This window comes from Rhipicephalus microplus, chromosome 7 (genome assembly GCF_043290135.1).
Source record: "Rhipicephalus microplus isolate Deutch F79 chromosome 7, USDA_Rmic, whole genome shotgun sequence".
NCBI lineage: Eukaryota > Metazoa > Arthropoda > Arachnida > Ixodida > Ixodidae > Rhipicephalus > Rhipicephalus microplus.
In genome coordinates, this window is record NC_134706.1 from 68999119 (window position 1) to 69014963 (window position 15845).

Below are 15845 nucleotides of genomic sequence, written 5' to 3' on the forward strand. Positions count from 1 at the left end.
ACCCCCCATGGTGCGGGCCGGCAACGTCCACGTAGCACACGTGTTCCTCTTGACCAAAGTGTCGCTGCAACGCTTCCGCGCGCGCCTGGCGGCGACCACTGTGGTTTTCTTTGGACATGTTGCGGGGAAGGGGTCAGACCCGGAGGGCGCGTCTCCAAGGTTCTGGCACTCTCACCCTTTCCTCAATATAGTAATCGTGTTTGATGTGTATTCGGTCCAAGAGGCGGCGACCGGAATGGGTCTGTGCAAGGCGCGTGTATTGGTTAACGAGGTGGGCTTCTCGAAGTTCCCGGTAGGTATTCACCACGCCTAGGGCCAGAAGTCTCTGGTTGGACGTGGTGATAGGGAGGTCGAGAGCCCGCTTGATAACTTTACGGTGGATGACCTCGAGTTGATCATCCTCGTGTTTGCGTAGGTGCAAGTAGGGAGTCGAGTAGAGTATTCTACTCGTTACGAAAGCATGGGCAAGCCGCATTGCATCCCTGCTTCGTAATCCGCCCCGCTTGTTGGAGACCCGGCGGACCATACGGCCCACCTGGTCTCCCACCGTGCGAAGTTTGGCTATTGTGGTGTCGGCCTTGCGTTGGTGGTGTATGAAGAGGCCAAGGACGCGGATCTCCTTGGCCTCACGGATCGGTCCCGAGGGAAGACTGATATGGAGCTGAGTTGTGTCCTGAGGGGAGGGACGTACGTGCACAAATTCTGACTTAGCCGGGGCACACTGGAGTCCGCAGTAGGTTGCGTAGTCGTCGACTACAGTCGCTGCTGCTTGCAGGCATGACTCCATGTGACCCAGGTTACCTTGCGTGGCCCAGATCGTGATATCATCCGCGTAAAGAGCGTGATGTATCCCTGGTAAAGAAGCCAATTTGGGGGGAAGATGAAGCATGGCTATATTAAATAGGAGAGGAGAGAGGACCGCGCCTTGAGGAGTTCCCCTCGAGCCGATGACGTAAGGCCCATGTTCCTCATCTTGTATGCGTATGTAGGCTCGACGGTCTGTAAGAAACTGTCTAACATAATTGAATGTTTTATAACCACAGTTGGTCTGACTGAGGTGGTCAAGGATTACCTCATGCTTCACGTTGTCGAATGCTCCTTTAAGATCCAAGGCCAGGACTACCTTGTCATTGTGGGGGCATTCAACAGGATCTAATATGTCATGGTGGAGCTGTAGAAGTATATCCTGGGCTGACTTCTGAGGGCGGAATCCAAACATGGTGTCCGCAAAAGTGTGCTGTGTTTCTAGAAACTCGGAAAGTCTGTCGCGCACCATCGTTTCCATCAGCTTGCCGACACAAGACGTGAGGGAGATGGGGCGAAGGTTCTCCACGTCAATAGGTTTACCTGCCTTCGGGATGAAGGTCACGAGAGCTGATTTCCATTCAAGAGGGAGAGGAGTTTCTCCGTCCCAAATGCTATTGATGTATTTGAGGAGCGTGGCGTAGGCTGCGTCGGGAAGATTGGCCAACAGTTTGACCGTAACCTGGTCACGCCCTGGTGCAGTGCCACGCTTCATCTTGCGTAAGGCCGCCTGGAGGTCGTGGAGCTGGAACGGGGTGTCCAACTGCGTGTTCTTTTTGCCTGCCTAGGAGTATGCGGCCGTCCGGGGGTCCTTGGTGGTGCACAGGTATCGGTCCCTGAGCGTGTTTGCCAGCTGTGTTGTCGTTCCTGTAAAGTTGTGCATGACCTTATGTAAGTGACGTTGAGTTTCCGTGCGTGTTTGTGTTGGATCGATGAGAGCGCGAAACAGGCGCCACGTGTTGCGACGAGACATCTGGCGTGCAGCCGTGTTGCACCTGTCCACCCAGTTAGTGTCGGCTAGCTGAGCAGCATATTCCGCAGCTTGCTCCGTGAGTTCTAGGATGCGTTTCTTGAGGCGTCTGTTATGTTTCTGTTTTTTCCATCGTTTGGTGAGGCTGCGGCGGGCCTGCCAAAGATGGAGGAGGTGGTTGTCTACGTCCGTTTGAGTTTCCGTGAGCTGTATCAGCTGTTCGTGTTGTTTCAGTGTAGACGTCAGTGATTTAGACCAGGTGTCGTATCCCGACTGGAGAGGGTCTACAATAGGTAGAGTGGTGCGGAAAGTTGTCCAGTCTGGGATACGAGCTTGTGTAAGTGGGCGTTTTAAGGGACGCATGTACACAGTTGTGTTTAATACACAATGATCACTACCGAGAGTGTCCTGTGTGTTCAGCCAGTCGGCATGGCGTATGTTGCGTGTAATTGTGAGGTCCGGGCAAGTATCTCGTTGAACAGAGTTGCCTACACGTGTTGGGCTGGCGGGATCAGTGTGGAGGGTGAGTCCAAGTGTAGAAAGAAGTTCCGCAAGCTTCCTTCCACGCGTGTCCTCTCGTGGGTAACCCCATAACCTGCTTGGGGCATTGAAGTCGCCGACGATCAGGAGGGGGTCTCGTCCTGCCACCTGCATAGCTTGTGTGAAAGTTTCGCTGAACGTGACGTTCTTAAGCTTTGGGGGACAGTAAATGTTTAAAATATGAACAGGTGGGTCAGATCGCCTTATAGGCAGCACCGACACCATTGTGTATGGGAAAGGCGGTGTTGTAGGGAGTGTGACTTCCTGGGCGGTATATTGCTTGTGAACAAGTATACATGTCTCCGGGTTGTGTTGAAATGTAGTGTAATTTGTGAGTTTGACGTCCGAGCCGGGTTCCTGAAGGGCAACCACGGCAACAAGGAACTCAAAGGTCTCAAGATAGAGGCGGAAATGAGCCCGCTTCTTGTGGTTCTTGAGACCTCTGCAGTTCCACTGTGTTAGTAACAACGGCTGAGTTGCTCAGCATCGGCGGAAAGTGCGTCTTGTTCGAGTGGCTCGTGTGGAGAGGCCTCTTTGTCCTTAGACGATTCGCTTGGAGCAGTGGGCATCACGCCACCACCTAGCACCTCAGCAACGAACTCCTCCGGTGTTTGTCTGAACGAACTGGTGACAGTGCCGTTACCTAGTAGGGACTGGAAGCTTGAACTCATCGTCGATGAATGTTCTGGGCAAACTTGCGGTGTTTTTTTCGACAGGCGACTTGTGGCAGGGGAGCTCAAAGTGAGCAAGGCCGTTATTGTGAAAAATGATGGTAGCTGTGTTGTGAACGGTTACAACAAGATGCACAAGCAACTGCATAAGACTGTAGACAGCACTGCTAGCGTCGAGCACCTGCTCAATGAGACAGATAGCTTGAAAATCTGTTCAGGCATTCAGGTAGCTCACACTGGTGTGACAGGAAAATTAGAAAATGTCCATCACAAGCTGTGTTTTGTCCTCACAACCCGACCTGTATGTGCTCGGTGCCTACGCCTCCAAAGGCAAATGCGAGCAAGAAAGCCAATGAAGGCAGCGGTGAACAAAAGCAAAAAAATGTGAAACTTTACCAAAAAAGTTTTGCGAGCTGCAGCTGCAAGGAAGAAGGGGAAGCAAGAAATCACACTGCTCAAACAGGAGCTTGCGAAGGCTTCCTACCAAGGAATAGAAGAAGCTTTAAGTGGCCTTCCTCACTTGCAACGCCTGGCATTCCTGACAGCACTGAAGTCACTCAAAGCAAAAGCTCCGTGTGGCATGCGGTATAATTCTGAGTGGATTTTGAACTGCTTGATGCTGAGAATTTCAAGTCCACGGGCATACAAGCTGATTAGCGAGATAAAATGTTGCCGCTGCCTTCTCTTAGCCGCTTGGCACAAATTTTGAAAGGCTTGCCGTGCAAGTACGGCTTCAACCCCGTTTGTCTGGAAGCTATACAGAAGCAGTTTCATGGAAAAGCAGATGAGCAAAGGTTGGGGTCTTTGATCTTAGACGAGATCAAGTTGCGCCAGGCATATGACTTCAACAAATGCAGCTACAAGATGGACGGATTTGTTGATTATGGAGGCGTCACGAATGAAGGAACCAACCAGCTAGCCGACCATGCGCTAGTATTGATGTTTGTTCCTCTGTTTGAATCCTGGGTACAGCCAATTGCAGCGTTCGCGACAAACTCGCCGTTGAAGCAAAGCTGGATAAGAAGCTTCTGGGGATGGTTTGTACCGAGGACGTTTGCTGTGACGAACGGGATCATGGGTACCAAAAAGCTGGAGCACATGAGATGGTGGTGTACTATCTAGCCGGTTATGTGCACAAGAAAATCACGAAAACAATAACGTGCGAAGAATGCTGTGCGTTGCTCACAGCTTCTCCCGATCAGTTCAACTCCGAGGAAACACAGCTCAACCAGAGGCGCCTGACAGAGTTGAGGTCATTCAAGCCAGGATGCCTTCGAGAGGCCTCATTTAGGCTGTACGCATTAATTAAGGAAGTAGAAGAGGTTGTGCACGATACGCTTGAAACGTCGGCAGTGTTCGGGGATATTTTCTGGATGGTATTGGACAGGCTTCATGCGACTGCACTGCCTGCAATTGGTTGTAATGAGCACCATGAATTCCTCACCGCAAAGATAATCAAATGCTATTGTTTGATGCGCATGCACTTCTTCTCTCGAAAGAAGAACCGTGACCTGCTTGTCACGGAAAAAGTTCAAAATGCAAGAAAAAAAGCTAAGCTGCTTTGAGCTGCCTTTCTTGCTCAGTGAACGATGCAATACTATTTTGTATGTGCAAGAAAATATATGTTCCTTCTAAATTTGCCATTTTTACTTTCTCAGTATTATTCTCACCATGTTATCTTCAAATAAGATTCACGGGAATAGGAAAGGAAAAAAACACCGAAATCAGATTGACGAGTCTGTTCGGTAAACGGCGGATGACTATGTGGCATCAGAAACGAGCACTATGCTTTTAAAAAGTTTTACTGCATCTACGTTTTCTTTGAAGGGTGTCTTTTTTTTTACAGTTATGCTCGCGCGAGGCCGCCTATGCCCACATAAGAATGTACTGGCGACGGTAGCTATAGATGGAGCCCAGACACGTAATTCCACCAGATGAAAATGGGCGCAGCAACAATGAAATGCATGTATACGAAGAAACTGCTGCTTTGACACGAACTGTTCCGCCAGCAAAGCGAAACGCTTTGAAATGCGAGCGGTAACACGGCCGCGCCGCACCGCGTTTCCTCCGGTGTAGCAGACGACGCGCAGAGTGCGGAGCAAAGCATGCCTACAGCGCCCCTAGCGGCCGCGACACGCTATGCGGCCGCGCCGGATAGTGGGCGCCTATGGGAAGCTGTGAAACTGAATTGTTCTAAAAACGTTGGTTTTTTCGTCTTCGGTCAGCACTATCGTCATCACATGCACGGGGAGGAGGCGAAAGAAGGATTCTTTTATTGTCGTTGCAGCTTTTTTCAGTAGCCATTCTGCACGTGTTGTGTCGCGTAGCGTCGAGACGTTGTGTGCTTCGCAGCGGCTATCTGCGGCATCGAATTTTGTGTTCTCGGTGCCATGGCTCCGCCATCTGTGCCATCGCGGGAGCCAGGTGGTGTTAAGAAGCGTGCGCGGAGGCCACTGACGACGAAATTCTTCGCCAGGTTGTCCCGGAGCCGGAGAGCGGCTCGGATGACGACAACGACGACCGCCCGCAGCCGTCGGCGGCGGAGATCGCCAACGCGGTGACAATTTTGTCGAGCGTTTACGGCGACGATGTCACCTTGGCGCAAATACGGGCAAACCAAATTGCCTCCAAGCGTAGTTTGAGGCAAGGCAGCATCAAGGACTTTTAGATGCGGAAGCATCTTATACTCGCGCCTTGTAGTGCGCCGTCCGCACCGCTTCTCGAACAATCGACAGCTGACGCGCGCGCATGCGCCGTCGCGCCGTCGCCCACTCTTCCACCATCTGTGCATCCCTTCCTCCTCTACACACCGCGCGCGCTTCACTCCTCCACCATCTGTGCACCCTTCCTCCTCTACACACCGCGTTCGACATCTAGAATTCTCCTGATTCTCCAGTGGACGCGCATGTGGCGTCGCGCTTCGAGAACATTCAACAGCTGACAGTGCATGCGCCGTCGCGCTGTATATATACTCAAGGTCGGCGCTCGCTCGCTCAGTTGCCGCTCGTCCGTTGGTTTGTACGGCGCGTCGACGTCCGAAGTCGCCGTGAAATGAATGCCAACGAATCCACAAACACAATGATCGACGTCCCTTCGACCAGCGCCGCCCTTTCGCATACGTGTGTACGTGTTCACTCATTTAACACCCCCTCCTACAACCACGTTAACCAATTTAGCCATCGACCCAAGTAAGTCGCAATTTAACACCCAATTTCACAACCACGTTAACCAATTTAGCCATCGACCCAAGTAAGTCGCACTTTAACACCCCGTTAACCAATTATATGCTCCGCATCCTCCTCAGTGTTCCCCCGAGGGAAGCTGCGGGCAATTTTTTTTAAACCTGCCTGATGCAATAAACTTCAGATTTTTGGCGAAAACGAATTTTTCGGACTGTTCGATTTTTCGTACTTTTTTTCGGTCCCCGCCAGGTCCGAAAAATCGGTCGGCGACTGTATCCCTTTTTGTTGATGCGAACGACAACACCGGGTGGGAACACTTCCTTCAGCATTGTGTTACGTTTGAAAATGATGAAGGGCGGAAGCTTTCTACTATCTGCCATTCATGCCAGCATGACTGTGAAGTGCGAGTGATCGTTGCCAGTGGACAACAGCTTCATATTCTTGGCGCCACGCTGCATGATCATGGTCGTTGAAGGCATGTCAAACTACACGAGGGTCTCATCGGCATTGTCAATCTGCCCCATCATGTAGTTGTTCTGCTCCCGAAGCCAGCTCACGAAGCCCTGAAAGTTTATAAGCTTGTCCTTGAACTCGTCTGGAAACTTCTGACAGATAGATGTGCGCCACCGGTAAGAAAATCCTTTGCGTCTCATGAATCGACGCATCCAAGAGTTTGGTGCACAAAACTCTTCTCTCGTGAGTCCAGCTTCTCGAGCGAGTTCCACAGCTTTCTTGTGAATGGTATCCACGATCACTGGCAGCGAGCACGCATGAACTCACCACACAAAGTTGCCTAGCATATTCTCCAGCTGCGGATGAACCACACTTCACCCACAAAATGACATTTTCCGAGGATTGCACATCTGCAGCTTCCCTTTCTGCACCCTCCAATAGCGCACGCTTTTTTCTGATACACCAAAGCGGCGCTGAATATTCCCATTTGCTTCTGCAAACTCAACAACCTCTAGTTTAAACGCAGCTAAGTACTGTCTTCTTGTATAACTCTTCGTATTCAGTGAACGAAAAAAAAGACCACTAAAAATTAAACACAATGTCAAGCAGAGCGAGAACTTGGAACAGATCAGAGGCGAAAAACAGACTAGAAAAAAAAAACAGACTAGAGAGAAAAAATAACAACAAAAAAATCTGCTATTAGATTTGAATGCAAATATCGCCATATCCAGCTTCTCATGCACATGCAAGCCACATGTTGCCATACAGCGGTGCACTGTCGGCTAGACACCGCTCTATAAGACGAAGGGCGACTTTATTTATTTATTTATTCATGAATACTGCAATCCCTACTAGGGATTTTCGCAGAGTAGGTTACATGAATTACATAAATGCTCAATATGAAGACGAAAAAATTTTCAAAACAGGAAGATAAAAACGCACAGAAACAAAAGTACGCACAAAGCAACCCAAATATGCAAAAATTCGAACGTTTATGGGGACAGAGCTTAATTGGCATGCTATATTAAACACTGTTATTGAGGCTAGAAGAAAACAATGTTAAGGATGGCTGTAATACTTCGGTGTTGGTTAGTTTGTTCCAGTCGTTTATAGTTCGTGGAAAGAATGAATATTTAAAGCAGTTGTTACTGGTTGCATAGGGTGTTATTGTGCGCTCATGCCTTTGTCGATTTGCATATCCGGGTGAAAATGAAAGAACTTCAGTAATGTCTATCTTGTAATGTCCCTTTATTAATTGATATAGAAATTTTAGTCTAGATAAGCGGTTTCTTTCTGTTAGTGTTGGTAGATTAGCTCGAGTTGAAAGTTCCGTAATTGAAGTGCACCTGAAGCTGTTATAAATAAAACGAATGGCCTTTTTTTGTTCTTTTTCTGGCTTGTTGATATTAGTTTTGGTAAAAGGGTCCCATTCAGCTAGTTTTATTAAAAATATATCGACTTATAGTTCGGTTTATATGGTAGCTTTCCAAAATGAGCTTTACAAAAATGCATTTGAGAAAAAAGTTAGCGAAAAAATTGAAAGCAGTCATTCACAGTACAGCAGATTGAGAATTCCAAAAGACTCCTATTGCATGTCCCAGGCAGTTTTGCCATGTGTTCACTGATAAGTTGTACAAGGCTGTACAAGTGGGAGCATAAAAATGTGCACTGGAAGTGCCCTTTCCGTGTTCCCTCTTCCAAACGGTGCACAAGTTCCAGCCGGTGCACCACCTAAAATGGTTGTCCTCTCATGACTTTTTCTTCCCCTGTGCAGATTTGACGACGTACGACACAGGAAAGCGGTTACTCCTGCAGCATACGAGCCTCAAGGACAACTATTTCACCCACTCACTCGCCAGGTGAGCTGATCTTTGCTGTTTGTAGGACAGTTCAGCCATGCACTCAGCTTTGTTTTAGCTGTTAAAAGAGGGGCACGAGTTAACATGTGCAGATGGTGCATGGGCAGAGCAAGGGTTGCTCTAGCTGTTTTATAAGGCCTTAAGAATTTGCACACTTCACATACGGTGCTGAATACAGTAATTAAAATGTACCGGCCGGACACGTACATAACTAAACTTTGATTGGCAGTATGCATTAACCAACAAGTACGAATTAGCATTTTCTCATGTGTGCAGTTGCTGCCAACAACAACAAAAAATAAATACAGCAGACTCTTAATAGATGCGGTCTGAAGGGGCCAGAAGAGTGTGTTCTATTTAACAAGCGTTTTATTTGTGGAGAGATGAACAATAGTGTGGAATGCAAGTATTAAACCAATCATATTAGAGGCAATTGTTTCATTTAATAGATTAATTTAACAGCAGTCCTGTTGAACAAATTTCCATTTTGTGAGGCTCTATCGTATAGTATGACAGCAAAATATCCCTAAGTACACAACACTAAGTCTTTTATTTCATTTTGCCAAAGTACGGAAAAGATTCATGCTCTCTCGCAACAGCATTCGATGGTGCACTGTGTGGACATAAAGGAATTATTCAAAACCATTCTAGGGTCTGGAAAGTGCAGCGACTAACAAACCAACAAATGGCTTTATCTGACATCACTTACATGTGTATGCCATTAAAGCAGAACTTTGACAAGGAAGGCACAGACTCAGATTGAGCAATTGTGCCATGATCTGCTGGTGAGTTGAAACTGACAGTTTCACTGAAACGTGTTACGGCCACGTGGAGCCAATCTTGGTTGGAAGTATGCCGCCTACTCAGCTCACGCTGTCTTGCAAGGCTGCCTGCTGTACTGTGTGTGCATGTTTGCTGTGGTAGTGTTGTTTGCCCCCACTCCACTCCCGACCGTGCTGAGTAGGTGATGAATACTTCATTGGATTAATGCGGCAACGACGAGTTTCTTGCAAGTGACGCGTTTTCAATGTCCTTGCGATGCTCTAGCAGTCCCATCGGCAGACGGAGGCGCGTTTGAGTTGTTATCTAATGAAACTGTGTAGTTATATGGTTGCACTAGCCCTAGCCTTGCTCTTCCATGCATTCGCGATATGCACTGCTCAACTCATTACTAGTTAGATGCTCATGCTACAGCTTTTTTTTTTTCAATTAGCATAAAAATCGCATAAAAATAAAGAAGAAAAAAAATTAAGGAGATCCTACGTAGCTTGGGAATCGATGTTATGCGAAGCATGCGGATGAAAAGTGACTGTGTTGTAATTGTTTCGTTGAGCAAAACGTTATGAAGTGGTGTTAAAGCTAGTATAAATGCATGCACAGACATACGTTAAACAGACACTTATGTTTTATATAACGAGTTGTTTACAGTTGTGTAAGGATGCCAAGTGCAACATGAATATTAGCAACACCCAAAGCAGTAAGGATGGTAGCCCTGGACACTTGTACATAGTAATCTACATCATCAATTGATATTAGTCTGGTGAGATGGCTGTATGATAGGAGTACATATGTAATGTTTTTGAAATTGGATTGCCAGCACTACAACCACAATTGCTGCTTCATAAACATTATGCCTGAATAGGGTCTTTTTCCAAAGTGGTTCGGACACCTGACATGAATCTGTGGTAGAATTCTTGATTGCCATGCACAATGCTTGGGCTTGATTCTTGATGGCACCATAACATTTATTTTTTGCATTTGTGTCAGCGCTGCTGATGTCATATTTAAATCCGAAGCAGCTTATGGGGAGGGGGAAGGGCTGTGTCTGTCCCTCACTCCCTCCTGCGGTGCCCACCCCCCACTGTGCAGGTGTGTTCGCTTCCTTCTCTCTCCTCTCCTACGCTTCCTCCTCTCTGTCCCGTGCTGACGGTGCAGGCAATGAAACGCTTCATCAGTACACATGATCCTCCGGTGAAATGTTGTAGGCCTGTGTGCTCAGATTTGGGTGCACATTAAAGAACCCCAGGTGGTCGAAATTTCCGGAGCCCCCTACTACGGCATCTCTCATAATCATATGGTTGTTTTGAGACGTTAAACATTACATATCAATCAGTCAGTACACATGATCACTTCGTAGCCGTTGATCGTCGGTCTTGCGGCCTTCCACGTTTTCATGAGATCGAGCACATCTGCTTTGTTTTGCATGAGATCATGTTCAATGCCTTTGGTGTGTGCTTTGAGGAACAGACTGTTTAGAAGTGCTATAGTCATGGTCACCAGCAGCATTGGTCATTGGCAGCGTTCACTGGCATTAAGCAATGGTCACCATTAGCGTTAATCAGGTAGACGGTCGAATGTTGGTGCACTTGCTTAGGGTGACGTAGAGGAGTCTCCCATCTACCATCTCCCCGCTGCTTCGCGTCCACACATGGTTCCGTTTAGCGGGAGACTGTGTAATTTTTCTTCATGCTCTCGCATTTAAATAGGTGGACACAAACTGACGAACACCTGTGGCACGTACCCACATACCTGTGGCACATACCCACCTGTAGAATACGGTAGGCGCCGCACATGTCTGGCAAATAAGGTTTCACACGTGTGGGACGTATGCTGCGAGATGGCCAGTGAGTCATATTCGCCCAACTATCTTATCCTGCCTAACTATTTTTTGTTTACCCAAGTTAAAGGGGTGATCACGAGGGCATTCAGTCATATGTGGCTAGATAGATGGATACGTAGAGAGATGCTCAAAGTACCAGTAGTACACTGAGTTAATGTTTAGCATTTAAAAAGGCAAGTGGTAGGCTTTGACAATGAGCCGTGTGCCATGGTGCAGTGGGATGTCCGGCCTGATAGCAGCAACGCTGGGGACACCTGCTGACGTGATCCGCACGAGGGTCATGAACCAGCCAACAGACAACCAGGGAAAGTGAGTTGCACGCACCTTTTTTGCATTCTGAATACCATCATAGCCTTGAAGCCACTTAAAGTAGAGCCTTCTTGACGTTACTGACCATGGTGGCAGTTTCTCTAGTCTGGCATATACAGCAATTTGTGCTCGTGATCAGTTGTTATGGCAACCTTGAACTTATCCGAGCCTTATCTGAATGTATCCTGGAAACCAGAGGGTAGGGATCTTTTTCTTTATTAAGTTTAACTTTCATATAACGAATACGAATATAATAAATCATTGGTTATGAAGTAATAAGTGAATACTCTCGGCATTAATGCAGTGTTACAAATATGCATTTATATATATGACGAATTTTTAGATGAAATGTGACAGTTTTGAATTAAGATGTAGCTTGTGCATACAATTGAACCCTCACATATCAATGCCACATATGACATAATATTGTGTATCTCAAACAATTGTAAAATAACCTTGGGTATATATCATATTTACTCGCGTAACAGGCACACTTTCTTCAAAAAGTCCGGCTCCATGTTTGGGGTGCGCCTATTACGTGGAGTAAAATTTTCGAAAATTTTGTTTCAGACTACAGCATAGACCGCTGATGTCGTATGAGTCGCTGGAGTCGCGAATATTCGCGCCTTAGTCGAAACAACCTATATTTCATAAACTACACCAGCGCAAAATGTGTTGAGCATGCAGTCTCGTGTGTTCGAGAATCTAGGCATGTGATCCGGTGGGCATTCAAATTTCCAAAAGTTGACATCAAAAGACCTACATTGTCAACATAATGAATAAAAAAAAAACACGAAAAGAAAGCGCCATCACGGAAGTTCGCCGGTTACGATTCGGGCCACCTAGATTATGCGCATGACCACGACCGAACTTTCGTGCGCTGAACGGTACCGATCGTTCGATTTTACGGACTTGCACCCCATATCCAAGACACTGCAATCGAATTGCAAACCACCATGCGAGTGTCATCACACATGCCCTCTTTCTTTCAAGTAAAGCCACTGCAAAGAGTTACATTGATTCAGTACAAAATCGCAACATTGATCGCCCGTGACCGCCACTGAAAAGCAACGAGCTCTGATTAAGCCTAACGCACAGTTCGGCATGTTGCCGTGAGAAGTTTGTACAAGACAACTTGAAGATAGGACGTCGAAAAGATCACCCTCAAGCACTGATCCAACAGCGACCAGCAAGTCAACGGTCGCAAAAGTCTGCCGAGCTTGTGCAAGTCTGCGTTGTCGCAGTAACAGTGAAAGCTCGCATCGGAAAGCCGAAGAGCTTTTAAATTTGTGGACAAGGTAGCAAACGTGATAACGAGGTTCTGTTTGCCAACAGGAAACTCAAAGCGCGCTTGACGAAGGCGCAGTCACACGTTTGATGCGGAACCCACGCTGCCAGCTAGAGTGTGTGCGGAGGTTACTCCGATGCCCAGGCAGCCACCTTTTTACCTTACTCGGCGTGCCCGCACAGTTTACGCATTGCTGCCGCGCTATTTTTTCTTTTTCTTCTCTTCAATGAATCAAAAAGGGCGTCGAAATGCAACTGCACAGTACAGAACAGAACCACTGACCACGAAATGTACAGTACAGAACCACTGACCACGGCCAAGTTCAAGGTGCGCCTATTTTGGCGTAAATAAAGAAAACCTGGTTTCTCGCAACCAAATTGGGAGTGTGCGTATTATGCGAGTAAATACCATAGTTGTGTAAAATACTTTACTTATTGAATTACCTTTATATAGAACTCTTTTATGATCCCTTTTTGATGCGCTTTGATTGTTTAGTGGTTATGGTCTGGCACGCGACTGCTGACCTGAAGGTCGCGGTATCAAATTCAAGCAGTGGCGACTGCTTTTTCGATAGAGGTGAAAATGCGTGAGGCTTTGGTGCAGGTTAAAGAACCCTAGGTTGTACAGATTTCCGGAGCGCTCCACGCAATTATATTGCGGTTTTAGAACGTTAGACCCCAACAATTATTATTACGTGATACCCTTTAGATTTGAAAAATATGGGTTTGACTGTAACAAGGTTTGGCTTTACCATCTGCACACTTGCAGAAAGAGCTGCAGTCTTTACGTTTGCCACTTTATTCTGGAATATAGAGAACTAAATGTTCCAAGAAATATACCAGGTTAGAGAAAAAGTTACGTTTGAAGACTGAAGAAGGGTGACCACGGGCAAATCTTGTGGAGGCATTTTATTCACTGCGATGTGTTACTTGCAGTGCTTTGAGCCGTGTTTAGCTCGTAATATATTATGTAGCGCATATTTGCTACAAAGACGTGATTAAAAATGAAAAGCTGGGAGTGCTTTCTTCTACTTAACTGTTGAAAAAAGCACGTGTGGTTATTGCTCATTTGTTTGTCTTCGTTGAAAATTTGGACAGCTTATTATTATTATGGATCAATACTAGTTAGCTCAATGTAGCTGTCTATTAAGACCTTATTAGCTGTTTTTCCCTTGAATGCTTTCCCAAGTATTCATGGAGCTGTCATTCACATATTTCTCAATCTCTGACCTTAATTCAAACTTCGTGAATCACTGTCAGTCACTTAACATCTTTTGCGCGTGGGAGTTTGTTCAAGCATTCACATATGCACGTGCCTCGTGGGGCTGTTAGATTGATTTTGGCAACATGTGAAAGGGCTATGTATTGTGCCACTTACTGTACAATTTAACCTTGTGCAAGCCCCCCCCCCCCCCCCCCTTCCGCGCTTTCAGTGAAGGATAACCCGACAAGATTTATACAGGGAACCCTTGCTCGGTCGTGGATGAAAATTCAGCATGGCGGCGAAAGAGCTGTTGAGAATAAAGAAGGTGCCCTTGTGGCTCTAATACAGTGCTCTATTAAAATAGCCATGCATTCACTGTTATCATTTGCCCTCGTCACGCCAATAAAAGCAGTCAATGAAACCATAGAGCTTACTAAAGTTAACTAGAGGGGGCTCTGGCATTGCGATAATTCAGCCACCATGGGAATTACGGGTAGCAGTACACAGATTTGCCTGGTCTTCGTGCTTGCAGGCTTCAAACGCACCTGTGGCTTCGTTTAATGCTGTGTTTTGCTTTTGTTTTGAATAAAAGAACTAACCATTTTGAACTTCGGGACTGAATTTGAATTGGTGAGCCTAAAAGGTCCAGATGGTGAAGTGCAACTGCTGAACAGTTGCTGATTGTCGTTTTGTGACAAAGCAACTCCTAGCCATGCGAAGCCAAGCGGAGCCACAAGTATGAAAAATAGGCAAATCTGTATACTACTCATCATTCCCATGCTCGCTGAAGCGCCATGCGTTGCAGCTCCCACAGGCACTAGTGCTAGAGTTCCCTCTAGCCTCATCATCATCATCATCATAATCATCATCTGCCTGACTACGTCCACTGTAGGACAAAGGCCTCCCCATGTCATGCCAGTCAACTCGGTCCTGTGCTTGCTGCTGCTAATTTATACCCGCAAAATTCTTAATCTAGTGTAATTGTAGGAAACTGTATGAATGAATCGGTGGAGATACTCGTGGGAGCGGAGAAGCGGGGCATACTTCAAATTTCCTGAAAAAGTGGAAAAGGGAAGGGGCAGGGGGGGGGGGGGGGTTGCTTGGGATTTTACGGTATGCAGCATTGCCAGATTGCCAACATAGTGTTGTTTTTTCTACAGACCACTGAGCAGTCTAGGAGCACCTACACTGCCTGTCATCACAATTGCGGGACTAGAATGCCAGCTATAATTGTTGCTTTCGTGCATTGCAGTTAAGCCAAACATTAGAAGTAGTGAGGGAGTGTGGCGCCCCTACAGTATTTGTTGTTTACGTGTGTTCAAGTTTTGCCATATTTCTTTCTTGTGCAGGGGCTTGTTGTACGGCTCTCCTCTTGACTGCCTATTCAAGACCGTGCGGGGCGAGGGATTCAAGGCGCTCTACAAGGGTTTCTTCCCCATCTGGGCACGCATGGTTAGCCCATGGTTCTTTCTTCCGCCCATTATCGCGCAAGGGGTTGCATGCTTGAACGCCGGCTATAGTTGATGCTGTTGAGACAGAGATGAGACCACGATCTGCATAGCCCTTGTTGAACACTTGGCTTTCTTTTTTCGCGTTCCCATGAGCAGCCCCGCCTTGCACCCGCTTTTCGCGCGCCTTGTGCACAGCATAGCGTTTCCTGCCAACATTTTCCCGCAATGATTCAACAGCTGAGTAAGAATTGCCGTAGAATTGAAAAAGAAAAAAATAATATCACATCATGAGTGAGGTGAAGCTTTGGAGGGTTGTTTCGGTGCACCGTGAATTGTTTGTCCGTCCATCTGTCTTTCCATCCGTCTGTGTGTCTGTCTGTCCATCCGTTCATAGAGGGAACACTCCAAGTAACGCCATCTCGCTTCTTTTCATCATATATTTAAATATATGCAAGTACTGCCACCTAGTGGACATACCAAGAACTAAGCGAGAGA

General features: G+C 46.8%; 1 protein-coding gene across 2 annotated transcripts in view; it reads left to right on the forward strand.

Annotated features, from left to right (window-relative positions):
- The window catches only part of Ucp4A (Uncoupling protein 4A), a 53030-nt gene that overhangs the window by 29602 nt on the left and 7583 nt on the right, over positions 1-15845 (forward strand). For both annotated transcript variants that reach the window (XM_037430582.2, XM_075869253.1), the window contains 3 exons: positions 8395-8479; positions 11316-11408; positions 15249-15351. In XM_037430582.2, coding sequence (XP_037286479.1) covers positions 8395-8479; positions 11316-11408; positions 15249-15351 — 281 coding nt within the window. The remainder of the gene's footprint in view (positions 1-8394; positions 8480-11315; positions 11409-15248; positions 15352-15845) is intronic.